Below are 27,456 nucleotides of genomic sequence, written 5' to 3'. Positions count from 1 at the left end.
TCGTAATAAAATTTGGCTTTCCGCCACTCTTAGTGAAAAATATATATCGAAATCTACCTACTTTGCAAAAAACCCGACCATGTTTCGTTAGTTTTGACAAAAGCCGCTAAACTGCAGAATTACCATTTTCTAAATTGATTTTTACTATAACATTGACGTAATTCCCAAAAATATAAGTAACTCACTACGAATTCGTCACAACAATACAGATTTTACTTAAAAATTCATGTCAAAGTTAAACTTTTTTCAGATATGAAATAGAACTTAAGATTCTTAATGTTCTATGTCACATAAGTATCTTAAAACACGTTTTTTAAATATTTATTTGATTGAAATAAGTATGCGTATCTATTAAGCACTTTTCGCTATATGCTTATTAAGTACAATTTAAATAGTCCTTACTTCAAAGTTTCCCTATGCCAGTTTTGGGATAATTGCTCTACGTGCTTACCAAACTATGGTCTGTCATCTACTAAACCTAAGAATTTATTATATATTTATATTATCAAGTGTACATTTAAAATATTGGGTATGGAAGCAAATATAAAGCAAAGTCGTATGAAAAAAAGGAGTGGGCCAAGCATAGAGCCTTGGGGTACTCCTGCTGGTACATTTTGGATATTCAGAATAAGTGGATTTTAAAGTTCTTTCTCCCTCTTGTTCTAAAACCATTACTTCGGACGCCGATAAATTCCACAAGTCTTGCAAATTCCTTTTCTACATGTATCACATTGAAAACTGGTCTTGTTTGGTTTTGCACGCATCACACTGCATGATAGCTAAATGTAATGAATTGCCTAATGAATTGAACACAACAGCCAATTAGGAATGCGGAACAATAAGGAATTCAGAGTGCTTTAATTCCTATTTCTTATAACAGTTGTAAAGGAGAAATAATTAATTATGGAATGTTATTATCCTTTTAAAAATTAAGTCAACTGAATTCACTTTCTTACACACAAGTACATTTATCTCACACCACTTTAAAACTCGAATATTGCAGAGACATTTTAACTCTTCAGCTTAGTACGCTATATGATGCAATGTACCCGCCTTTATTAAAAATTTTCATACGGTTTACATATTTCAGGAGCAACAAAAGGCCCAACAGCTTTTGCAGGAGCAACAAAAACAGCTGCTCCAAGAGCAAAAGAAGCAGCAACAGCAAAAGGAGCTGCAGATGTTGCAGCAGGAACGTAACTTGCAACTGTTGCAGCAACACGCGATGGCGGCCGCTTTCGGAAAGGCGGGCAGCACCTCGAGTGGTTCTTTGAGGACGCCCTCGCCGCCCTCGATGGAACAGACGCAGCAGCAGCAGGCCGGGCAGCCGCAGCAATCGGCTCAACGGGCTCATCAGCAAACTAACGCGCATGCAGGTAAGTTGGAAATCAATAAAAAAAGAACGTTATTTATTAGTTCTGCCGTACAAGTCAAAAAAGTAGTTAAGTCCGTTCAGCTTGGAACGGAGATCGATTTTCTTCCAAATACATATTAAATATTCATATTTTCAAATTCAAAATAAATTTATTTATCAATAAAGTTACAAACATAATTATCAATTTACAATAAATAAACCATTATGATAAATAGGGTCATGCCTCGATTATGAAACCGTTGGCACAGGTGCAAACCTGTGATGTTTTGTTTACCAAAAATGTTTTATCTGATATAAAAATATTTTTAATAAAGATAGATGATTCTCTTTCCGACTCCGTTTAAAAATTTTAATAATTTTGTTATTTGCACTAAGAAAAACGACTTAGGTCAGTGCGATAATAAAAATATAAGGGAAAAAAGTCCTCATAGGTCTTTTTTACTTGTAAAAGTGCTCGAGCTTCGTCCACTTTACAAGCGAAGAATCACCTTAAGTTCGAAGTCTGATGACGTCAGCTACTACACAAATTATATTCTCGATTCACTTAATTAATATATTTTTTGTTTGTTGAAATTATCACCCTGACGAACATCGCAAATCGTACTCATATCGATAATTCGCTTAAATACATATCGAAAAACAAATCAATCGTTCTAATATTTGAAAAAATAAAAAAATTAACTTATTTGACAGGAAAACTAGCATAATTTAAATGCAAGATGACGCATTTATGAGTGACGAAATAAGATTAAAAGAATATTAATTATATTAATACGGAGTACATGTATGAGTACTAGGAGTACTAAGCAGGAAAAGGGACTCCTTAGGCCTACATGCCGAGCTCTAGCCTCCCCATCCTTAGTACTACTACTTCATTTCCTTTAATTTTATCTTTTTTTTAAGAACCTAAGTCTATGCCCTTTTGCACTTGTTGAATTTGAGGCGAACCTTCCACGCTTTCACAAGTTAAAAAGGACCTAAGTCGACTTGGACACCTCTGAGTTGTAAATGGTGTACAACATTTATAACTTTTTCTATACTTAGGTCTTTTTTTCTTGAAAAAATTCAAGTTATAGTCGCATAAAACGTGCAATTAAAAAAAAAGCAGTAAACTTTTTTAGATTTTCGTTTTCGCAGATAGATGTGGAATCCAGACTATCGATTGATTAATATAAAAAACTCATTTACGTCGACTGATACGGAATTGTTAAGGTATAAGATCAATTTATATAACTGACTAACAGTAATAGATAATTTTTATCGTATCTTTTGCCTTGTACCTTTTTAACAAAAAAAAAATGGCGTTACTTTCAAAACCTCTTTCTTTATTCTATATAATTAATATAGAATAAAACATAACATACCTAAGTGAGGTATGAAACGTGATATTAATAATTATCACCCAATAAGCCTTATCAAATCAAAACAGTTTTATTAATACTTTACAGATTAATAATGTTTTTAAATCATAATAAAATTATGTCAAAGAATCAATTTCGTCTTCTGCAGGGATGTACACAACAGACATGTTTTTTGTTAATTTGTTTCTTTTTCTTATTGTCTTCTGTACAGTTAAACCATTTATTGCATAACAATTTCATTTATTAAGATTTTCTTTTACTTTAATTTTATAGATTTTCTCTTTCTTTAACTGCTTACAAGAAATATAATTTTATAATTCCAGGCAGTTGAGCAAGAAATTATATCCAAGTGCCTATTATCTAAAAAACAAACATAATGAGTATAATTTTTTTTTCAATTGCCTGGACTGTAAACATTTTGTTTTTTAATTCCAGGCAGCTCAAAAAACAAATTATTTTCAAACGCCTTCATTACCTCATTCTTTAAATGTAACACATTTTATTATTCCAGACAGTTGACAGAAAACAAAAAATCTTCTCTTACTTTTATTCGCTTATAGCTCTATTACAGTTGTAAGTTTGACGTTCCTATTGGTTGAAAAATTGGCTTCTTATTGACCTATATGACATAACGTCATATTGGCTTGTCTATGAATAATTTAGTAGGTGTCATCAGCAAAGTAAATTGTCAAATTTAGTTTAAAACTTTTTATTGGTTGAGGGTATCATAACCTACAAATAAATTCCTTGGGTTGACGTACCATGCTGCTAGCGAATGCTAAAGTTTCCAGTCATTTTCAACACTTGGAAAGTGATTTGCAGTTTCTTTTTTAGGCATTTTGATTATTACACGTTGAAAATTCTGTGAAAAATAAATAGCTTTTTCTCTCTTGATTGCGGAAGACGTCTAATTTCGCAGATTGCTTGTAGTGCTCCCAGTGAACCACATTTTTTGATTTCTTAGCTTTACGAAAAGCGGTGTCAGGAAATCTTTAGATTATCCGTTATCCAAGGTGCACTTTTTGCGTTCTTAAAAAAAATTCTTGTAAGGGAGCATGTAAATCGATATGAAAAAGTATAAGGCTATTTAGATGTGGACCTTTTCACCCACTGTATTAATGCTGTATATATCATTCTAATGAAAAAGTTTTAAATCTCTGTGGAATATCAATCCTTCCAATAACATATCGGATAAATTTTGGTTTCGGCTTTTCTATTGGCATATTAATAAATATTTTCAATATGTGGTCACATTTAGAAAAATCCATTACTCCACGTTCCTTTATCAAAAGTTTCCAAAAAGTGTATCAATTAATGTCACACTAGTAGTACTAATACAAGTTGGATTATTAATTTTTTTTGATCTTGACTTACAAAAATACTTTTAATTCGTAAAGTTTTTGAAGTATAAGAAACGTTCTTATATGAAACGATTGTGAAAAAACGCTTTTTCTTTGATTGAAACTGAATTATTTGATAAAAATTCGCTAAAAATCTTTTTTTTTTAAATTTTAAGGTGTAGACTCCGCAGCCGCAACGGTGCGAAGTATGTCCTATCCGGTAGCGACTACCGCCCAATACACCGCCAATTTCAACACTCGAGATGCATATCCATTGAACGTATCTGCGGCGCGGTCGTTACCGTCGCCGCACCAACAAAAACTCGACATGTCCAAGTTTACTAATATGGGTACGGTGATATTTCCGTTATTCTTCTTAATATTGCTTTAAATTGGTTTTTAATTGTTATTATTAACAGGTTATAGCGGACCAGAAGTGAATTTTTCACGTGCGTTACAGCAACAATATTCCAGGGCGGAACTGGCGAATTATACGAGGACCACCGTGCAATCGGCCATATCGCAGGCTTCGCAGCTTCTAAGTAAGTTTATTTATTTATTTACGGGATGTCCCGATTCTAACAAAATTACAAAATAAATAATATTCTAAACCTAAATGTATATAATTATTCTGCCATCAACAAATATATTGATAAGATATACAGGGTGATTCATTAATATTGCACGAAAATGAAATGCCGGTTTTTTTGGGTTAAATTATGACGAAAAGTTCCTATAAACATATGTCCGAAAGTGCTTCGTTTCCGAGATACAGGGTGTTCAAATTTTCTTAAAAAATCGATTTTTTATTAATATCTAAGAAATGCCTTTGCTGTTTGCAATGTCATTCACACCATTTCTGGATATCTTAATGATGTATCTTTTTGACATATGACAGTTGATTTGTTATTCCAGGGACGTGCCCACGGGGTAAGCGGGTTAGGTTTTTTGTACAAAAAAATAGCACCTAGTAGATTTTTTGAACCTCCTGTACATTTTTTGGATGACGCAACTAAAGATGGAATTGTTTCAACTCTTGGGTGTTTTTCGTATCTCCCTCCGTTTTCGATAAAAAAATTAGTTTAATGCAAACGTTTGAAAAAACTTGAATAAACATAATAAAATGCCTACTTATCGATTTACAGGGTGAAGAATAGTAAATACGGTAATTTGGAATTTTGACATGACATTAACTGTACTACCTGTTGAAAAATAGTTTTAATTAAACTTAGGTACATTAATTAAATTCTTAGAATAAACATTAGTAAATTGATGAAGGTAATGAAAAGCTATGGACTAAGAAACGTACGCTATAAGAGTTGTTCAAAATGAGTTCCTCCAACTGCAATGCATGCGTCTGTCCTGCGACGCATTGACTGGCGAACACGTTCAAAGATCCCTGGCGTGTTTCGAATAATATCGCAATTTGCAATAATACGATTTCTTAATTCTTCAACATTTTCGATGGGGGTGGTATAAACTAATTGCTTGAGGTGGCCCCAGAGGAAAAAGTCTATTGGATTTAGATCGGGAGATCGCGCAGGCCAGGGTTGTATACCTCCACGACCTATCCAACGATTGGGATATACTCTATCTAAATACTGTCGAGCAATTAAGCTGAAATGCGCCGGAGCGCCATCATGCATGAAAAACATTTGGTACCTTAAGTCAAGCGGGACGTTTTCTAATAGTGTTGGCAACTCCTCTTGAAGAAAACGCCGATACACTTCTCCACTTAACCTTTGTTGCAAAAAGAAAGGACCAATTAAGTGGTCTTCAATGATTCCAACCCAAACATTCAGTGAAAATTGGTGTTGATGGCGACTTTCACTTATTCCATGTGGATTTTCATCTGCCCAAATGTGATTATTATGGAAATTCATTATCGAATTCCTGGAGAAATTAGCTTCGTCCGTGAAAAGTATTTTTGATAAAAAAGGAGGATTTTCTACAATGTTTTGTTGTAACCATCGACAGAAAGCCACTCTATGAGGATAGTCGTCTGGCAAAAGTGCTTGTACCCGCTGGATGTGATACGGGTACAAAAGTTGATTTTTCAGTATTCTAAATACTGTTGGCTGACTAATGTTTAAAGTGGCAGCAATCTGTCTTGTACTCGTTGAAGGATTATCCTCGATTTCGTGGAGCACTGCTTCTTCAGCTTCTGCGGTTGCAACTGTGCGGGGTCGTCCATTGTCGACTGTAAGTTTTTTAAAACTTCCACTTTCTCTGAGACGTTGATGGAGGCGAGTAAACATTTGACTATGAGGAAGTACTCTGTTAGGGTATTTGTCCGCGTAAATACGCCTCGCTGCTTGTGAATTACCATTAGCAAGACCATACACAAAGTGCATATCGCACATTTCACTATAAGTGTACTCCATTTTAGACAAAAATGAGGAAATTGTCTACTTGACAGGAAAAAAACAACACCTTATCACTGAGCCACACCTAGTAATGTTAAATGAACTGGTATTTTATTTATTGCATTTTCAAAGCAACGAAAAGAAGGCGACAAAAACTAAAACGATAATAGTATTTACTAAATTTTGTTTAATACGTATTTACAATTTCAACATTCCGCAGTATTTTTTAGATCAGCAGTTGTTAATGCTGTACTTGATATTCGACACTATGAATAGGTAAGTATTACATTTTAGGAAGAAAATTATTTCTTTGCTTTCGCGTGATTTAAAAGCATTTACTTGTATTTTTACAGAGGGATGCAAAAAAGCAATTCTTAATTTTTTTATCGAAAACGGAGGGAGATACGAAAAACACCCAAGAGTTGAAACAATTCCATCTTTAGTTGCGTCATCCAAAAAATGTACAGGAGGTTCAAAAAATCTACTAGGTGCTATTTTTTGTACAAAAAACCTAACCCGCTTACCCCGTGGGCACGTCCCTGGAATAACAAATCAACTGTCATATGTCAAAAAGATACATCATTAAGATATCCAGAAATGGTGTGAATGACATTGCAAACAGCAAAGGCATTTCTTAGATATTAATAAAAAATCGATTTTTTAAGAAAATTTGAACACCCTGTATCTCGGAAACGAAGCACTTTCGGACATATGTTTATAGGAACTTTTCGTCATAATTTAACCCAAAAAAACCGGCATTTCATTTTCGTGCAATATTAATGAATCACCCTGTATAATGAACCTAATCTATTAAATATCCAAAGCTTGTATAAATCAACAATATATCTATCTAAATGTATATTAATATGTAGCAGCCCAAGATATACAAATAAGAGAAAACATCCAGAAAAATTTAAGCACAATCTAACCTTGGCCAAAAAAAATGAATACAAAAATAGATATGAATTAGGAGGTTAATGTGTTCGGTTTTTTGGTAATAGATGGAGAACCATTTATGAATTTAATAATTAAATCAGTCTCTCCTTCTTGTTCTCTGCCGCGTAGCTCAGATAAGACAGCTTTAAACTGTTCTTGCTGAAGCTTTGTTTTATCATAGCCTATTCTTATGTTACCATCAAGTCTATTTCGCCTTTTCATTGCATTCTTTACCAAATTTGAGTGTTTAGTTACCACTTTAATTGGCCTATTCCTTCCTTCGGAAACCTGCCCTACTCGTAAAGCCTTTAAAACATCATCCTGCAACTCCTCCAACATTTTTTAAGATTGGGGCGAGTACAACATTGTCATTATCAATTCTTTCTTGCATACTACTACTTCCAGACTCAGGAACTCCATAAACCATTAGATTGTTCGCCCGCTCTGCACGATCTTCAAGTTCATGTAACATTGATTCCATGTTTAGCAGGAGCAACTAAGTTCTGTTGAGATGTCTGCTGTTTTTTTAATGTTTACACTTCATCCTTTAGGGATTTAATCTGCTCCTCCAGTTGAATAAATTCGTTTGTCAGCAGAGGAATTTTTTTGAAGGAGAGCACACAAGCATCATGCGTTTCTGCACAACTATGGCTCTCTGCTCACTTGCACAAAGACCGGAACATTTTTCATCCAAATGAAAAAATTCACGGCAGCTATCACATCTAGGGGCTTTTTCTGTGTGATCATCATTGATTGTCTTTAAACACTTGTTGCAGGGCTTCATTATTCACAATATAACCTTACAAACTTTACTTAGAAAAACTCCAATAAAAACATAAATACTTGTGTAAAATTAATATGCTACACACACACACAGTACCGACTTAGCTCTTTAACTTTAAGCAAAATAAGTTTAAATTTTTGCTATAATATTAAAAAAAACTTAAAATTAAAACAGAGCAAAAATAAACACATGTGTACAATTTGAGGTTAGGATCTCTTGTTATTATGGATTTCACCCTGTTAAGCTATTAAGCCAATTTTACTTCATATTAGCACAGTAAATAATTGGTTAATTTTTGGATAAATACGCATTGTACGCTGAATATATTCTCTCGCCCTTACAAGCAACTGAAGCCATATTTGATTCCTCTGACACAGCTTTAAAACCAAATTCTCTATTCCTCACATAGTCCAGTATATTTACTATTGATATTTGTAATTCATATGGTAAAGTTGTTATCGTTAGGACATCATATGAAAGGCTCAAATTTAACTTTTCAACTTTTTGCAGGTTTTCCGCTATCTTGCACGAGGCGGTGAAATTTTGTATCGCTTAAAACAACCGTGTTCAAAAAAGGTGAAAAACAATATTTCGTAACTTTATCAGTATGTTCTATTCGATGAGTTTTTTTTGCGCAACTATTTACAGATCTGTGTTTAAGTGCACATTAGGATGTATTTTGTAACTGGATAAGTCCAGTTATAAAGATACGCTTAAAATTTTTTATTCTTTCAAATCTTTCGGCAAAATTTCTATTTACTTTACTTATTACTATTTACTATTTACTACTACGTAGGTAATACGTCTTTAACCTGCAGGCGCGACACTCACTTCATATAACATAATTTACAATCCACGCACTTGTTGTCCACATCATGTTTATTTAAAATTGGAAGTAGGTTTTTCATATGATATCCTAATGATAACAAACAATTTCCTGCTGACCTTATAAATTGCAAATTCACCTGGATGAATCTGAACAAACATACTGCACTACCAGGGATTTAAAGTGAATTTTTCTTCCTTTCTTTATTTTTGTTCTTTCCAGGCAATAAACAATTGTAATAAAATAATAAATAAAAAACATTTCTCCCAGGCATTTGAGGTCATTTTTGAATGCTTGCCAGCAATTTAAACCATATTTGATTCTTTCCTGGCAATTTGAAGACTTGAAATGCTTTGAAATTACTCCAAAAATCTGGAATATATAAGAATTTGTAGTTTGTCAGTCAAGGACATCATTTAAATCGAAAAATTCATCCATTTTTATAAACATACGTTTGTATACGTTTGGTCATACGTTTTGTAAAAAGCAACAACACAAAATCTGCAGCAGCATCACATAAAACAATTAATAAAAAAACGAAGGTTACATGTTTCGTCCGACTAGAGCATAATGATGACAACAACACAAAGAAAGGAAAATTTAGCATAACATTCACAAAACTTATAAATAAACAAAGCTTACAATAAAGGGTCACTACACATGCAAAGATATTAACCTAAGAATCAAATTACGTTATACATTCCAAAAATCTTAACAATCAATTGAGATGACACAATTTTTCTGGAGACAATGGAAATTAGTAAAGTTTTTAAAAGTCCAGATCTGTCCTGTGTTAATGAAAGGTTCGAATTTGATGATAATTTTGGACTCTCAAATGATTGTTAGATTTCTGGAATGTATAAAGTAATTTGATTGTTTAGTCAATTTCCTTATGCATAAATACTGCCAAGTTATTATAAGCTTTGTTTATTTATAAGTTAATTAATATAAGTTATTAAGATGTTTTGTGAATGTTATGGTAAAATTTTTGTTGAATTTTCCTTTCTTCGTGTTACATCATCATAATTAGTGTAGGTCTGATGATGCCCTAGTCGAGCGAAACATAGCCTTCGTCTTTTTATTAAATGTTTTATGTGATGCTGTAGATTTTCTATATTGCTTTGCATTTTACAAAAAACATTAAAAAAAATTATATCATTTTATGTAAAATGCCTCAATTAGATCAAATAAGATATGTCTTCAACGAATGCTTTCAGATGCCTTGAAGACAGATGAGGCTAATTTATAAATAAAAAAATATTTACAAAAAAAAGTCTTATACAGGGTGTCATTGAAATGGTGTAAAAAAATTCGGGGGGTGATAGTACTCCTAAAAATTTTAAAAAAAGTTCCTATAACTATAGGGTGGAAAATGCATATTAAGGGAGTTAGGGGCACTGAAAGGGTAAATTTAAAAAACGGTTTTTTGAAATTGTAGGCTTAAAAAACGAGATAAAATTTCGAAAAAAAATCCTCTGCCATAAATTTTGACCCAAAATCAAATGGTGATACTGAAAAATAATTTGGAAAATCGGAAAGGGTAGTTTTTGCAAGGGTAGGGGGTTAATTCGTGAATAACTTTTTTTAGGTTATTTTCTTCGCAACGTGGGTTCATTTTTTAAAAACTACATACTTTTTCCTACAAAAAAGGTACTCTTGTTGCACATCGCCCAGAACGATGGTTTTCGAGAAAATTGAAGGCAAAAAGTTTGCTCTGATGGGCTGCTAACTGGTTAAACAATATAAACTTATGAAAGTTATGGGGTTTCAAAAGTAAACAAGTAGTTATTATTATACTGTAATCAGATGTTAGATATAAAAAACGTAGATAACGATATCTTTAATAAAATCTTGTGGACGGATGAAGCTGTATTTACAACAGCAGGGATGTATAATAGAAAAAATACTCACATGTGGGCACCAGCAAATCCTCACGCATACGTCGAAATAAAAAAACAGGGCAGAATGTCATTAAATGTGTGGTGTGGTATCCTTAGAAACCAAATAATTGGACCCATTATATTTCAAGGATCTTTGACTGGAAATAGGTATTTGCGGTTTCTAGAAAATGAGATTGAAGCTTTATTAGAAGAAATACCTTTAAGAGAATATACCAATATTATACGGCATCAAGATGGCGCCCCGCCTCATAACTTTAGGCCAGTAAGGATTTTTTTACATAATCGTTTTATTCAGTGGATTGGAACCCATGGTACCATTAACTGGCCACCAAACAGCCCTGATTTGACTCCTCTAGATAGTTTTTTATGGGGGTATCTTAAAAATGAAGTTTATAAGGAAAGAAGTGAAAATTTGGAGGAATTAAGGGAAAAAATTCAAAGAAGTATAAACTCCTTAAATGAAGAACACCCTGAATATATTTCAAATGCTCTGTTAAAACTGGACAAAGATTATAGAAACTGCGTTGAAAATAATGGCGGCCATATACAACATTTGTAAATATTTAAAGAAACAAGGCTCAAAGGTTTTTTTTTTCAAAAAACCAAATTTGTTTAAAAATGATGAATTAAATATTAACATTTTATATATTTTTGAAATTAGAAAAAAAATGTCTTTCATTTAAAGTAAAAATATACAACGGGTTCCATTTAAAAAAAATTAACTGTGTATTTTTTATTAACTTTGCGATACCCCTGTATTATATTTTATAACATTTCCTAGCGATTTAAGGTAAACCCTATAACTTTTATATCAAACTTTTTTTTCCACCTCGTATAGTAACCGAGCCAGGCTCTGTCTAAATATAAAAGACAACCCTGTACATGTGAGTTACTTTAAACTGCCTTTAAAACATGATCAAACGAATAAAAAAAAAAACAAAAAATTTGTTGCAATTTAATTTTTCCAAATCTTGAGTTGGTGCTCTACACTAATTTTTGCTTTTTAAGAAAGTATTACAGTTGGATGATGAATTTTGCACACAAAAAGATCTTTTTTTAAATTTATTTCTAGCAAGTCATGGTTCGATAAAAATTGCTATTATTCCCGTAATAAATTGATTGCAGTCTTGCCTCTGTCGCTATTCCTCCCAGGCAATTGATGTAATTTCTTAATGCTTCCAGTAAATAGAAACCATATTTTATTCCTTCCAGGTATTTGATTAAAAAATATTTTCAAATGCCTGGAAGAAATAAAATATAGTTTTATTGCCTGAAAGTAATAACAAATTACTAAAATAATAATAATTCTATAATATTAATAATAATAAGTTTATTCAACAACATATGTTTAAAATTAAAATGTCTGTGTAGACAAATAACCTACAAAAAGTTAATCTTGTCAGGGGTTTATGAATATACAGAGTAATACTTTAAATAAAGTGGTTGTTTAAATAAAAATGTTTAAACGAAAATTTTAGTTTGATACCATTAAACTTATTACTCTAATAACGATAAAAAGTACTTATGCTATTCGAAATTTTAATGCTAAAATTGGATAACAATTTTTAAGTCGATGATGTGTAATAAGCAACTAATTAGTATAACGATCAAAGTAGATAGTGATATCTGTCAAAATAGGATATTGCGTCTAAATTTGTAACAAATTATTATTATATTTATTTATACTACTGGTGGCAATTTGGTAAAAAACATGGATTTACTGATTTTTGGAATCTATGATATACTCAATATGCTTTCTAGATTATTATAGCTTAGAATCCACTCCTTTAATTTTGCTTTTAACAAAAATATAGAATTAATGCCAAAGAGACAGCAGGGAATACTGAACGAATTTTAAGACTGAAATAAAAGTAGAAACGCTGTTTTAATGTGGCGTTTATTTTTGGTAGGTTAGGTGTTTTGAGCAAGTAGCGTAGTATGTAATTAATGATAGTGTATCTTTCCTCTTAAATTGTCTTGTAGCTACAGATTGGTAAAATGGCTAGTATTAAAATAGCGGATATAAATGCAAGAGTTTAGGTCTGTTGATTGATATTAAGTTTCGTTCCAGGTTCGAAATATCTATTATTTTTAAGAAGGCATATTTTGCTTTTAACTTAATATATCTACACAGGCATTGTCTATATCAAGTAGTTAAAAAACTGTTATGCAAAACCTTGGTGCTTTCACAGTGTAATTATTATGATACAGTTTAAGGTTATATTCTCTTAAGGAGAAACTCTGTTTATATAACTATACATGAAACTGAAGCATCCCGGCAGTTTCAGAAGTTAATTCTATGTATTCAAATCTTCTAATGTATTCTAGTGATATTTTTGGAAGAAGAATGACGTCAATCCTAATAAGTCAGCAGTGATTTTTTTACAAATATTATTATACATTTTTATAAAATATTTAATTTTGGTGTAGTTATATAGTGTTCCAAATTGTGTTTTTTTCTTTGAAGGACCAGTCTGCAGCAGCGTTTTTGCGTTATAATAAACCTCAGGCAAATAACACAGTTTGTCATTTCATACATTTATTAAAAATACCCAAATAAAACACTACTACAAACACATTTTAAATGAACTGTAATAAATTTAATTCTGGTTCAAACAAAGACAAATTATAGATTGCCAGAAGCATTCGAAAAGAACCGGCCGTTAATATGAATTACGCGTATGTAAAGGTGAATTTGTAAATTTGTATCATCATAGTTCGCAGGGATGTTAACCCGTTGAAAACCACGCACTTTTTTCTTTGACCCAGAAAACTCTGCTGCTTAAAGACCTTAAAAACATAAAAATAAAAAATCTCTTCTCTCCCCAAAGGAAGTTTTTCAGAAACCTTCAAACCGGCCGCTTTCTCGGATTTTCTTTGGCTTCACTTCTAAAATCTTGGGTTTTTAAATTAATATTCATATAATACAGTTCGATTCACTCATTATCTAACATATAGCATTAAAAAATACCCTAAATGCCTGGGAGGAACAGAGAATTACTTCAAATTGCCTGAAAGCAATAAAAAATTACTTCAAATGCATAGGAGAAGTAGAAAATATCTTAAGACTACCTGTAAGGAATACAATTTATAGTAAATTATATAGCCCTATTTAGACAGTTTCAAGACCGAATTTAAAGTACTTATTTCAAACGTACGTATAAACTGTAAAATTATAAATGTCTGGGCTAAAATGAAAAATTCTCAAATTGAAACGTACTTCTTTTTTGGCTCATCCGTTTCTATCGTTATATTTTCAATAGATTCTCATTCGTCCCTTACGAGCACCAGCCAACCGTCGGCGTCTAGCGTCAGTTCGTTGCCCGGTTACCAAAAGACGGCGACCAATCAGCAACAGGCGCACGGCGCCACCTACCATCAGTCCGGTCGCGCTGTGGATTCGGTGGCGGAACGTCTGGCGGCTCAGGTGCAACAAGAGGCCGCAGGGTATATATATACATATACTTTTTCTCAATTAATTCTCACATTTCTTTACTAATTAATGCATTTTTAGGTACAAACAAGACGGCAGGAGCAGCTACAATTCGACCCCGATAGATCTGGAACAGGCCCTGGGCATAAGTCGGTCGAACATCTCGAATATCGTGGATCGTTACGGGAACGAGCAGCGGATGATGGCGGCCGCCGGATTACAGTCTGCCGCCACGAATCCTTATTATACCGATAAAGGTAATTCCTGTTTTGTATCATAAATATAGACTTATAACTAATTATATGTCAGACCAAATTACGCATTCGTAAGTAGAATTTGAAGCCGATCGATCAGTTGAAATTTAGGAAATCTAATTTCACATGTAATGACAACGTCTATATTTTTTTCATTTATATTTCTTTAATGTCGCGATGAAGGTGACATAGGCGTAGGTGACTTTTTTTATTTACTTAATAGTTCATCTTTTCTCAAAGAGACCGGCTTACATTAAATAGTAATGAAAACAAACTTTAAGTCGCAGGTCTCAAATTTATTAAATTAAAGTCAGAGGATTACACGTGTTTCACTCCGTCCGATTTTACCAATTTTAACTTAATTTCTACTCTTGATTTGTATCATGTAGTGTTATTTTCTGCTTTTTTTTTTTTTTGTTCTTTTTTATTAGTGAATACACAAGTGGATCTGATAATCCTCTGAGTTTAATTTAATAAATTTGAGACCTGTGACTTGGAGATTCGAAGGTGAATATTTTCTCTCTAATAATGCTTACCTATCAGATAAATCATCATGCATGGGATTTTAAAAACAGTGAATGGCGAATCTAACAGTTGATTTCTGATTAAAAAAAAATTTATCACCTTGCAGATTTGAGACAAAAAGGACCAAATCCCTTCGTATGTTACGCCACTGGTAATTTTTTTTTAAATCATCAGTAATTGATAATTCACTACAATAACCTGCACGCAAAATTTAATTAAAATTGTGCTGATAGTTCAAAATTTATGATAAACATTTCTGAGAAAAATTTTATAATGAAAGTCTATTTCTTTTTAAATGCTCTATCACGTTTTAAAATAAATGACGTTTAAACTGGAACCTGTATATGTATGTTGATAAGTCTAAGACACCAGAAGGTGTTGAATGTATCTCACGGAACACCCGCTATGTTATATGTGTGTATGCTTTCGTTTTCTGTTAACATGTTAAGTCTATCACTAGTCTATGGTCATAAAGATTTAAAATGTGAATGTTGCGTTAATAAATTTGTAGGTTTAGGCACCACCTCGCACATGTTCAACAAGCAACTGTTCGGTCAAGGTAACGCGATGGCGGCAGCGATGGGCTACGGACAGCAACAGGCGCAATCTCAACAGGTGCAGTCACAGTCGCAAAGCGCCGTTGCCGCCGCCGCCGCTCAGTCCCTTTATGGCAGACAAATGGCTGCGGAACTTCAGGCCCAAATGTCCGCGGCCGACGTTAAATCGGGCGTGTCGGCCGGCCAACAACAGCAACAACAACAAGTCGTCTCCGAACGGAAGCCAAAGAAGAAGAAAAGCAGTAGCAAAGGTAAAATGGTTTTTCTGTACCTTTAAAATTTTACACATAGAATTAGCATAAAGTTATTACTATCGTTAACTATTTTGGAGATAAATGACACTGGTAGATAGAGGTGAATGCTTTTCGATCTTAGTATTAAGTTTTGGTGTCACAATTGATCAGAAATAGTCCCTATTGGATGAGAGAAAATGAGGTAATCGACCCGTTGCAGTTGATTTGTGGGTTGGTATTGGGTTGGCACTGTGACGTGCAACGCTTTTTATTTTGTATGAAGCATCGAAAAGACGACCCTTGAAGAAGGTGTCTTTCTAATTAATATCATTCAGTTCAGTAAAACTTCTCATATTTAACTGCTTTTTTTTTCAGAGATCTATTAAGCTATTTTTTTACGGTTACAGGTTCTTCCTCAGAAAGCACTTCCTCATTGGGCACAAGCAGCCAATCCTCCCAAGCGGCGCTCGCCCAAGGTTCGTCGATGGCGGGCCAATCGCAACAACAGCAACCACCCCCGCAACAACAACAACAACAGCAACACGGCTTCCAATCGTACGCAGGCCTAAAAGCGAACCCGAGCGGCAGTGGCGGAGCCCCATCCAACCCCCCGACCTCGTCCCTGGACGCCCTAAAATCGACCAGTTCAGTGCCGGGGAGCGCGTTCAATTTCGGCTCCGGTACCCTCGGTCTGCCCGACAGTCCCTACTCGAATTTACTCGACGATTTCCGAGGTACCCCGAACTACTTTATGGGCGGGGCGACGAATGCAGCGAAGCCGGGTCAGGCGCAAGCGCAGGCGGGGTATCCGCCCTTTTTAAATCCGGCGGCCGCCCATCAGAGTCGTACCGCCGGTTATCCGCCGTTGGGCGGACCGTTTATGGACACGTCCTCCCAACTGTACCAACATTATTTGCAGGCGGGGGTGTTGAATCATCAGGGGCTGTACCATACGACGCCCGGGTACCATCCCGCGTTGGCGATGCGACAGCCTTACGATTCGATGTCGCGACATTCGTGGCTGTAGGGGTACTACAAGTAGGATTTTTTAGGGTTTATGGTGGTTTTGATTTATTATGTGTGTTTTTTGGGGTTTATGTATAACATCGTCAAAAGTAAACGAAGAGCCCTTTTCATGCGAGGTGTCTTATATGCTACTGTTCCCGTCGCGTCTTTTACGGTGTTGCAAGACCTGAATTACGGGATACTTTATATAAAAAAAAAAAACAGAGTCAACGTTGTGTAAATTGAATACTTTTATAATGTTTTCCTAGGAATTTTTTTTAAAGATATTTTGTTTACTCAATACTCAAATATTTATTTCCATAGACTCATGCAAATAAGTATCGGATAATGTCAAAAAATAAAAGTATAAGACCTACATACATACAACAACTTTTAAAAGGCCTTAAGAAAAAACAATAAAAAATCTACAATTAACTAAAAACTAAGAATATAAGAAAACTACAGCTTTTAACAAACAAACAAATACGAGTTATGGGAGTAGAGACGAGACGCTGCAATTCAAATATTCTATTACCGTAGAAAAGGAATTTTTAATTAAAATCCTTTTCAATAAAGCTTTGAAATTACTAACATTCTCATTTTTCTTTTTATTTCGATGGGAAGATTATTGTATAATTTAATTGGTAAAACTAATGGGCCACTTTGGTTAATTTATGTTTGGATAAATGCAAATTCAAGTTAACCCTAAGTTCATAGTGGGTACCTCTAGACAAAGAATAGTCCGACAGGTTATGGAAATGGCATAATTTTCAAGTGTTCTACAATAAAATGTAAAGGCTTAAATAAAATAGTTTAAATTATTTTTTTCTGGGCTGTAAGAACTTCACCCTTTATAGAACAGTTGCCCCAATACATTATGCCATATGACAAGCATGACTGGGCATAACCATAGTAAAAAAGAAGTATCAGGCCAATATTGATTTTGAACTGCCAGATCACATAGATATAGATTGATCATTTCTTTAAAACCATATTTACATGATAAGACTAACTAAGATGTTCATCATTTAATATTCCCAAGTACTTGACAATTTTATTTTGTTCCATGATTTATTAAAACAGAATAATAATAATAATATTTATTTAGCATAAAAAAGCGAAATATATATAGATCAAATTAGGGAGTACTAATTCCTCTAGATCTCTTAACTATGTAATGCGATTTTGACGTCAGGCTAAATTTGTATGCCTGGAACCTAAAGATGATTGTGAGAGAACTGTTGATTTTTTCTTCATAATTCCACCAGTTCTGAGGTATTTCGGTCCCTGTTATTCTAATGAGACCAAAAGGAAATTTGTACCTTTTGGTAAAAGTTTGTAGTAGCGATATTCACACAAATACCCCAGAAAAGTATAGTTTTAGTAGTAAAACCTTTTCCTACTTAAGCATTATTCCTATTTTTAACCCAACATACGTTAACATAAAGTTTGCTTATACTAAAGCATTTTACTCTGCTCTTCTTATAAAACCCCCAATACTTTCTATGATTGGCATTCGGTACTTGATAGCATTTAAAAAATTTCACGTACAATTATTAGTCGGTCTTTTATGTACCTATAAGAACAAAACCCCCTTGTATTGTTCCGACTCTGAATAGCATGCAGCACAGCTGATACGCTCAAAAATATTCCGAGTATAGTAATAAAACCTTGTGACGTCACGGAATCACATGTTTCCTGTCACCTGGAACCAATTTAAGATGCGACGGCCCTTCTGAAGGTTTTAATAGAATCTTCGCTAGGGCGGTTTTAATTATAGGAAATTCTTCGGGGGAATTGGGTCACATTGGGTTGGGTTTTGGGTTTGTAAGATATTATGTATTTAGCGACTTTTTTAAGATATATTAATAGTTTTACAAAGAATTCATTAATATTTTAAAAAATAATCAGAATTTTTCAGGCAAAAAAAATGATTTCATAAGAATTGATGAATGAACAATTTTAGCTTTTCTACCCTATTTTGATGGGCACTCGTTGCCAAAATCATCTGAAAACGTATTTTTTTTAACTATAATCCATAGTGAAAGACAACAAGAAACAAATAAAAATAATCTTAAAAGAAAAATCTCTATTTCCCATAATACATTTAACTTGTCTCATAAGTATAAATTGTTAGAGAGAACTCCCTTAGGAGTTGCCCCTTAATCTGATCCCAAAATTGAACACACTCATGCCAACAAAAACTAATGATTTCACAATGACTGGCCTGATTCTTTAATCCCATATTAACTTCTATAATAAAAACCTGTATTTTCTCGACCCGATGTACTTAAGTAAAATTACTCCCACGACAGCTAAGTTCTAATTAACACAATAATACCAGATGTCGTCGAGACTTTATTACATTCACCTATCATAGCAAACCATCACTTAAAATCTTGTCCGTATTAAAATAATTGCAAGCGACTTTAACTAACACTAATAACCGAACACGAGTTATCATCATCAACGTCTTGTCATTTTTAAGAGGAAACCAACAAATTACTAAATTAGCGGTTCTGTTTATCTCGCAAATAATCGCTTGCCGCTTCACCTAGATTTTTAGCAGGAAATCTACGTCTGTTTGTGAACAAATAGATCACGCGATCACTATAATTTAGTGTTGAATAGGATTTTGGGATATTTGTCTTGTTGTAAGCAAAAATTCTTGCAGAGAATCTTATTCCAGGCATTATTTCTTTATTTTCTGGGCAGTCAGGATCATTTTTGTACTCGTTAAAGAAACTTCAGAAATGTATTATCTTCGAGGGTTTATTTTTAACGAAACCAAGGAAATGAGTAAAAATTCTTATGAAACAAGAAAAATCGATAATGAGTGTATCGTTGTACGCTGAGTTTGCTTAATAAATAAAACACACTTCTTGTATTCAGTGTATAATAAATTGAAAATTGCTGCCTAGCGCTTTCGACCGTAGCCCATCATCAGGGCTTAAAACATTGTCAAAGCAACGACACTATTCAAAAAAAAAAATGAGACACAACATATTTGCCTATTGGTTACTTAAGTAAAGTAGAGTAAGGAGAACGTAAGGAACCTTAATATGTTGTGTACCGTTTTTTTTTAATAGTGTCGTTGCTTTGACAGTGTCTTAAGTCCTAATGATGGCCTACGGTCGAAAGCGCTTGGCAGAAAGCAATTTTTTAATTTATTATAGAAAAATCGACTCTATGTGCCAGAAATTAACAAAACAGTTCTCTTGAATGTCTGGAAGGCAAACAAATTGATTCATATGCTTTGGGGTAAAACATAAAATTTATTGGAAGACTTCAACGCCTATTCTAACAATTTTAAATAATTTTTATTAAAATACAAGTCAGCAAGCAGTAGAAAGAAAATTGGTTTTTCTTTTTCTTTACATCCTCGGCACTACAGCCAGAAGGTCTCGTTTAGTGAGCAAAAATTAATTTTTAATTTGATTTTAAGGCAACAAAAATAATTCCAGGCAATATTTGTTCCTTTTTTTTTCCAAGCAGTCGAGCAGTCGTTTTTGTACTCATTAAGTAAATTCAATAATTTTATTAGGTTCCAGGGTTTTTTTTTTTAACAAAACCAAGGAAATGTTAAAAAATAGCAAATTCTTAAATGTCTGGCAAACAAATAAATTGATGTACATGCTTAGAAGTAACAAACAAGATTCTCTGAAATACTAGAACGCATATTCTAATAATGTTAATTAATTAATGTTAAAATATAGGCAGAAAGTACGAAGAAAACTGGCTTTTCTAAGCCAGAAAAATAAATATTATTTTTTCAGGAATTCTCATAGATAATATAAACACTAACAAAAGGGTCTGTAACGTCCCATTTAGTGAGCAAATCAAGGCATCAATCGCCCTAATTACTTCAGACGTTTTAGACATATAGAAATATGAAACCAAAGGTTTTTTTTCAGTCGTTTTTCTCCTAATTATCCCTCCGGAAAGCGCCAAAAAATTGCCTAAGCGCCTTTTTAAACGCCTAAAGGAGTAACATATTGATCTATATCGTGCCTAGACGAAATAAATAATTAAGCCGAATACCTGAAAGTCCTCGATTGATAAAGTACTTAAAATTAACGAATATTCCAACAATTAGTATAGAATTAACTATGTGATGCTTACTTTTAAGTTAATTTGGAGGCGTTATTTGTGTATTTTCCAGGCAGACATAATTCTACTCATTGAATAAGTAAAAAAAAATGTTTAATTCTTCCCAGGAAGGAGTTTTAAGGTTGCTTATTTTAGATGTTTATTTATAGACCTATGAATATAAATTTATTTCTTCCAGGCATTTAAAAGTGTTTTTAGCTAATTGTGGCTCCAGAAAAGCCTGGACTAGACCGAAATATTGCCAACGCCTAAAATAAGAAAAACAGGTTTTGAAAGATGAAAATTATTCTAAAAAATGTGCCTGGATAAAATAAATAATGCTGCCAATTTCTTGAAAGCTTCCATGTTTAGAACAATGATCTCAAATACATGGCAAATATTCTTTTTTAAGCTGGAGAATTAAAAAAAAGATATTCATATTTCATATGCTTACACAATTTCTTGGATGACTTCAACAAATATTTCAGCAATTTTAATTCAGGCTTACGGACGGTAAAAGTCGATTTTTCCAAACATTTAATTTAGGCATTTGATACATCTTCTATTAAATTCCGATTGGTTGGGCTAATTTTTCTCATTGCAGTATTCTTTCACTTTTCTCATTTGATAGAAAAATGTCAATCGTATTCATTTAGATTATACGTTTTTATGCTTAAATTGCTATTTTGTTTATCTAAGGCTTTTCAAACTTTCGTTATGCGAGTACTAAATTTTTTCGGAGTCTTACAATTTATTGTTTAAAAAAGTATACTACGTTAAAGATGCCTTCTACACGAGGTAATATTTAGAATATTGTAGATAGTGTTTCCTGTAGGCTAGTCGTTTTTGTTTGTGCTTTCTAAATATTTCTCTATAATTTTATTCAAGTTTGCTAGTTTTGTATACGAACATATGATTCCAAACTTTTATGAGAGAGTTAAAAATTGCTTTTGTGACTCTTGCTGAGTTCAGCCCTATTTTGAGCAGCAATGTCATATTGCAATAGTACTTTAAATGTATAATGAGAATCTCCTTATAATGGTTTTATGCTTATTCATTATTTTTTTACAGCTAAGAATAATTGGTAAATACCAGGCAGTTAAACTAATTCTTTAAGCCACACTGTTGAATTTTTGTTTATTATTGATATCTTGCTATTGAAGTTATTTTTTCCAGGTAGTTGAGTTATTGATTACTCGATTCCACGCAGTCGAATTAAATATAAAATTGAATAGTGGCTGCTTTTATATTAATAAAAAATGGTGGTGGTAATTCCTATGTTGGAAAACATTGAATGAACGCGATACTATTAAAGGACTTTTAAAAAAGACAAATCCAGGCTAATTTAAAGCCTCTCGAAAATATTAACCTTTGGCATATCCCTTTGTAATTCAGAAACTAATAAAGATTTTGCAACACCTTAAACGGATTCGCAACCTCAAAACTGGCAAAGTTTTTCTAATATTCTAATTTAACAGTGGCATACTTTATTTAAGGCACTTTTACATGCATATTTATTTCCTGTCCTTGCAAAAAAAGTCAAAACATTTAGGTATTATTCCCTATCAATTATGAATTGAAACGACGAATTTACACCATACACGCTGTAAAAAAAAGGCTGTTGAATTCACTAAGTTCCAATTTACGATATAACCTGACAGCGTTTTAAAAATTCGTCTAAAAGTCTAGTAGCTTAAGCTCTACCTAAACGTAATTTAATAATGGTTAAGTGCAAACGACGGTATAACCAATTAAAAGGTTCTTAATGTGTATTATTTTGTTTGTTTCTTTTTTATTTCTTCTTAATTTATCTTAGGCTAGATGTGATTAGTTGCCGGCTCGCAGAGCCATCTACTTGTTTATATAATTTTTTGTTTGAATGTAGCTAAGATGAAAGTTATTGTTGTTTTATTGTCGATTCCGTAGAAGCGGCATGCATGATTTCAAAATTTTACTCAAAAAGTGCTTCAGGGGCCACCACAGAGATTTTTGGGGTTTATCACCATAGAGGTACGTAGTAAATTAGAATATAGGTTAACGTGTCTATTTTTATTTGGCTTTTCAGGTTTTTTTGCCCTAATAGTAATAATAAAAAAAACACTATTATAGATGTTTTTGAACTGATTGACCTTAATCCATTAGCGCCGGAATTATTTTTTTTATGCTCTTTTAAGATTACTAAAAATACGTTCAGGAAGCTGTAAAAATTTAGTTTTTTAATTTTAGCTACTTACATTTTGAGATATTAGCCGTTACCATATGGCAACGCTAGGACTTTACACTACCTAAAATTGAAACAATCTTTTTAATTAGAAAATATTAAAATTTTATTATAGAACGTTATACTAAGTAATATAAAATAAGTAACAAAAGTTAACGGGAATGATAAGGTCCAAAGCAAGAAATACATAGAGCTACATCACGTTTTGAACACATGGTTCTTACTGTGGAGTTGCATATTTTGAGTGCACATCGTCTTCGTTTGTTTTGTGTTGTTTGTTAAACTAAACGATCAAACCGGATATTATCCGAAACTCGCGAATTTGAAGATTCCAATGCAGAAGCTCGTTGCCCAGATCCTTTCGGCAAAACTTGAAATTTTTTCAAGTATACGGTCGCCACCTCTCTTTTACACTCTAACTGTGAAACCTTTTGTTTTCGAGATCGATTGTATAGTGTCCAGGAATTTTGAAGAGCAACATGGAAAATCCAGGTTAGCAAAGGCCAATACCATTTCTTATCTCGAATACCGATGTGATAACAGCCAAGGTTCTGGGCCATCTGATCAGTTCCTCCCATGTGGGCATTATATTTCGCAATAACTTTTGGTCGTGTAACCATTATATTTTTCTTTTGTTGTTGTGAGTACCTTTTAACTTGTCCAATTTCTTGAGCTCCATGCGAAGTAGACATAGTTACCGCTGAATTATCCATCCATCTCACATACAAATGGCCATCGGATTTCTCCATGGCTGTTTCGAAATATCCACGGTCTTGTCGGTCTTTTTCGACAAACATTTTTTTATTCGTGAGGGGGCATTGTTGGGGCATCCGGTTTTCACGAATTGTTCCAGTTGCAGAATAACCACGAAATTGCAAATATGAGTAAAGCGCTGGGTTTGAAAACAAATTATCCATATAAAGTTCATATCGCAAATCCTTTTTTTATGGCGGCAATTCATCTAACATTACTACCAAAGGGCTCGCAGCTTTGCCAAACAATAAATCGGAGTCCGCATTAGATTTGGGACTTTTACCATGATAAACATCAAAATTTACCAAATAGCCGTCTGTAGTATTTAGGCTCCAAATTTTATACCCAAATCTAATGGGTTTTCCACGAATAAATTGCTTGCAGCTATGTCGCCCGAAATATCGAACCATACTCTCATCATAAGCCAAATTTTGTTCCCGAACGAAATTTTTCAAACAGTTTTTTTTTTCATTTCTATGACAGGCCGAATCTTGTAGAACTTATCATTTTTGTCTAGTTTTGTATTATCAGAGCAATGAAGAAACCGAGTGATCTGTAAAAATCGATCACGGCGCATTGCTTGTGACACAGCTAAATTTTTAAGATCTTCGCCACTGCTCCAATATTGCCTTTTAGATGGCAAATTATTATAGCCGCTTACAAATAATATTGCTATGAAGCAACGAATTTCATCTGGTGTAATATTAGGGTCTGGACAATTCAAACATAATGCATACCTGCGAGTTTCCGCCACCAAATGTTTTATAAATTCATCATCTATAAACTCTTCGAAAATTTGAATTACGGACATTTGCTCAAATCTGGAATAATCTGGTGGCGGAAAATATTTTGGCGGTACAACTGCATAGTCTGCTCCTTTTTCCCACTGAGGTATAAATGATTTAGCCTGGTTTCGCCTATCTTTTAGCCAAGTTGTGTATTCCCGCACAAGAACCGAAGTAGGCACAGTATTTGTTTCCTGATCTGCTATATTTGCATCACATTCAACCTCACATTGGGTACCCAATCTCTCGTTATTGTATAATTTTATTTCGGCCGGGGCTCGCAACTGTCGAGCTGTCAAATTGTCAACTAGCCTACGAAAAAAAAAATGATCAAAAAATAACAAATTACGATAAAAAGTTGGCTTATTACCCGCCATGGTCCTCGTCAGTATCTAGATTGGGTTCTGGTGGCTCAATGTAAATATCGCCGTCAAGATCATCGTTATACACCATATCAAGCGCTTCCGCAAGTGAAAAGCCATATCTGTAATTATTTGAAATCACTTAGTGCAAACGCCTAGTGTTGCCATATGTGGGGTATAAATGCAAAACGCGACATGTCCATTAGATTACAATTTGAGAAAACTAAAAAAAACCTTTTTCGAGGTTTTCATTGCTTTATTGAAATAAGTTTTAATTATTGTTTAAAACTGAATTGTTAAATATGTCTACCCTACCATTTTGATGAATGCATAATCATTAGGCTTCTTTTAATTTAGAGCTATATTTTGGACATGTCGCATTCTGAAACTAAGGCTTGGACATGCCTAATTTGGACACAATAATCGAGCAGAGCAATGATAAACCCAACTTACTAAAATTATTAGCTCCCGTTTTTTATTAGGAAAAAAAACCAAGTCACTTAGAAAAACTTTATTAAAATAAAAAAAACTTTTACAAAAACTTATTTTTAGATATTAATTTCTTCGTCACTTATTATTTCATTTTCATCGGCATCAACCTGCCTTTCAAAATTATTTTCTACATTGCTGTTGAAAATATTTTTGAAATAACCTAATGCTTCGTTTGATTTCCATTCATCCCCGTAGTGAGTCTTTAATAAGTTTGAAATGCTTTTAATTTTATCTTCTTTTATTCTCAGTCCAACTTGGAGTGTTTTAGGCCTTACTGCTTCAATTCGCTTCCCTTTTTTACAAATACCTTTTGCTTGTCCTAAATCACTCCTGTATAATGCTTCGCCTCTGACTAAAACCGTGCCTAATTTATTTTTGGTTAGAACGAATCTTTTTGCTGGTTTAAATTTGAAGTGCCATTGTGTAGTAGGTTTTAAAGTTTTTTTTATTTCAGTTTTCCAGTCGAAAACCTGAAAATCTACACCCATTTTAAAAACTGTTGCCCGATCTTTTATCATGTTCACGTAATGAGAAGGTTCTAGGATCTCCGCAGTTCTTCGGACTACTTTTTCGATATTGCCGAAAACTCTGTCAGGTGGCATAAGAATGACCTACTACAGGGAAAAATACTTGTATCGCTTCAATGTTCGGAGGCGCATTGGAATTAAACCAGTTGCAAAGCATTCCGATGAAAATCGAATTCTTATTCTGCCCCCCACAACCATCGCAGAAAAGTCGAATGATTTTGTTAGTAGCTTTAAACTCATACGTACTTAGAGTATGATGAATAGCAGATGCAATCTCATTGGAGCTCTTGGGTCTTTCGACTTCTGTCCATGTATAACACCTTACGTTTTCTTTTGTTAATGGTGATTTTGAACTTCCTATGACAACTCCAAAATTAAAAAAGTTAATTTGCATTGAAAAATAGGCCTGCTGATCGGGTAATTTCGGTAGGGGTAAATTTTTTTGACAGTCAAAAGAAATATTTACTACTTCATCGGAGTTTTGTTTGAGAAAAGCAAAGAAGCTTTTGGCTTGAAGAGTATGGACTCTGTGATTTGTAATAAATGACTGCTTTTCCTTAGGATCCGTGCATCTCCTAATTTTTTCTTTATATTGAAGACAGGTTGAACAAAGATCTGTTTGAGGTGTTTCGAATCCAACGTTGTATTTCCTATTAAAATATTTTCGAAAGTAGCACTGCTTCACTTTTTGATCAGGCTTAGCTTGTTCGTTGTAGACATTCCATAGTTTTTTTATGTTTAAGTCACAAGGCAAATAAACACGATGTGGACTATCAGAGCGGCAATAGTGACTTTCGGTGCACCTTAATGATTCAATAAATGTCTTCATGCAAACCTTTTTGTCATCGTTTTTCCCCATAACACGATCACCTTGTACATACATACATACACATTACATACTTGAACTGCTTTACCGTCTTGCTGTCTTACCTTATAGGTTAAAGACACTGCTTTTGGCTTACTAGCAGCACGCCCTCTACTTCTTTTTGTTGCAGGCGTGGATCCTGAGCAATAACTTAAAAGAAATGCATCTTGGTCAGCTTTCTTCTTGCTTGAATAAAAACTTCTATGAAACTCCTTCATATCGTTCATGGTAAGATGCCAGCATAGAAATGGTCCATTACTTTCCCTATGTCCACATTTGGGAAATTCTGTCGCATTTTGCGTTTAACCGAAATTTTTAACGAGCGTTTATAAGCGTAAATGTCGTGGTTTGCAGGCAAATATATTAGTGGCAGATAGAGAAATTTATACACTTTCTGGGTGCATATGAAGGTCATTTTCGTTGAAAAATGGACATGTCGCGTTTTGCGTTTATACCCCACATATGG

At 33.6% G+C, this 27,456-nt stretch overlaps 1 protein-coding gene across 2 annotated transcripts in view; it reads left to right on the top strand.

Moving 5' to 3' along the window:
* LOC126734753 (protein split ends-like) overlaps positions 1 to 22,955 on the top strand; it is an 80,836-nt gene extending 57,881 nt beyond the window's left edge. For both annotated transcript variants that reach the window (XM_050438465.1, XM_050438466.1), the window contains 7 exons: positions 1,091 to 1,376; positions 4,253 to 4,426; positions 4,496 to 4,618; positions 14,153 to 14,336; positions 14,404 to 14,579; positions 15,613 to 15,909; positions 16,299 to 22,955. In XM_050438465.1, coding sequence (XP_050294422.1) covers positions 1,091 to 1,376; positions 4,253 to 4,426; positions 4,496 to 4,618; positions 14,153 to 14,336; positions 14,404 to 14,579; positions 15,613 to 15,909; positions 16,299 to 16,918 — 1,860 coding nt within the window. In that variant the 3' untranslated portion in view covers positions 16,919 to 22,955. The remainder of the gene's footprint in view (positions 1 to 1,090; positions 1,377 to 4,252; positions 4,427 to 4,495; positions 4,619 to 14,152; positions 14,337 to 14,403; positions 14,580 to 15,612; positions 15,910 to 16,298) is intronic.
* Positions 22,956 to 27,456: the final 4,501 nt, after the last annotated feature.

Source organism: Anthonomus grandis, chromosome 4 (assembly GCF_022605725.1).
Source record: "Anthonomus grandis grandis chromosome 4, icAntGran1.3, whole genome shotgun sequence".
In the NCBI taxonomy this organism is placed as follows: domain Eukaryota; kingdom Metazoa; phylum Arthropoda; class Insecta; order Coleoptera; family Curculionidae; genus Anthonomus; species Anthonomus grandis.
Note: the sequence above shows the minus strand (reverse complement) of the source record. Positions and strands in the feature narration are given on the sequence as shown.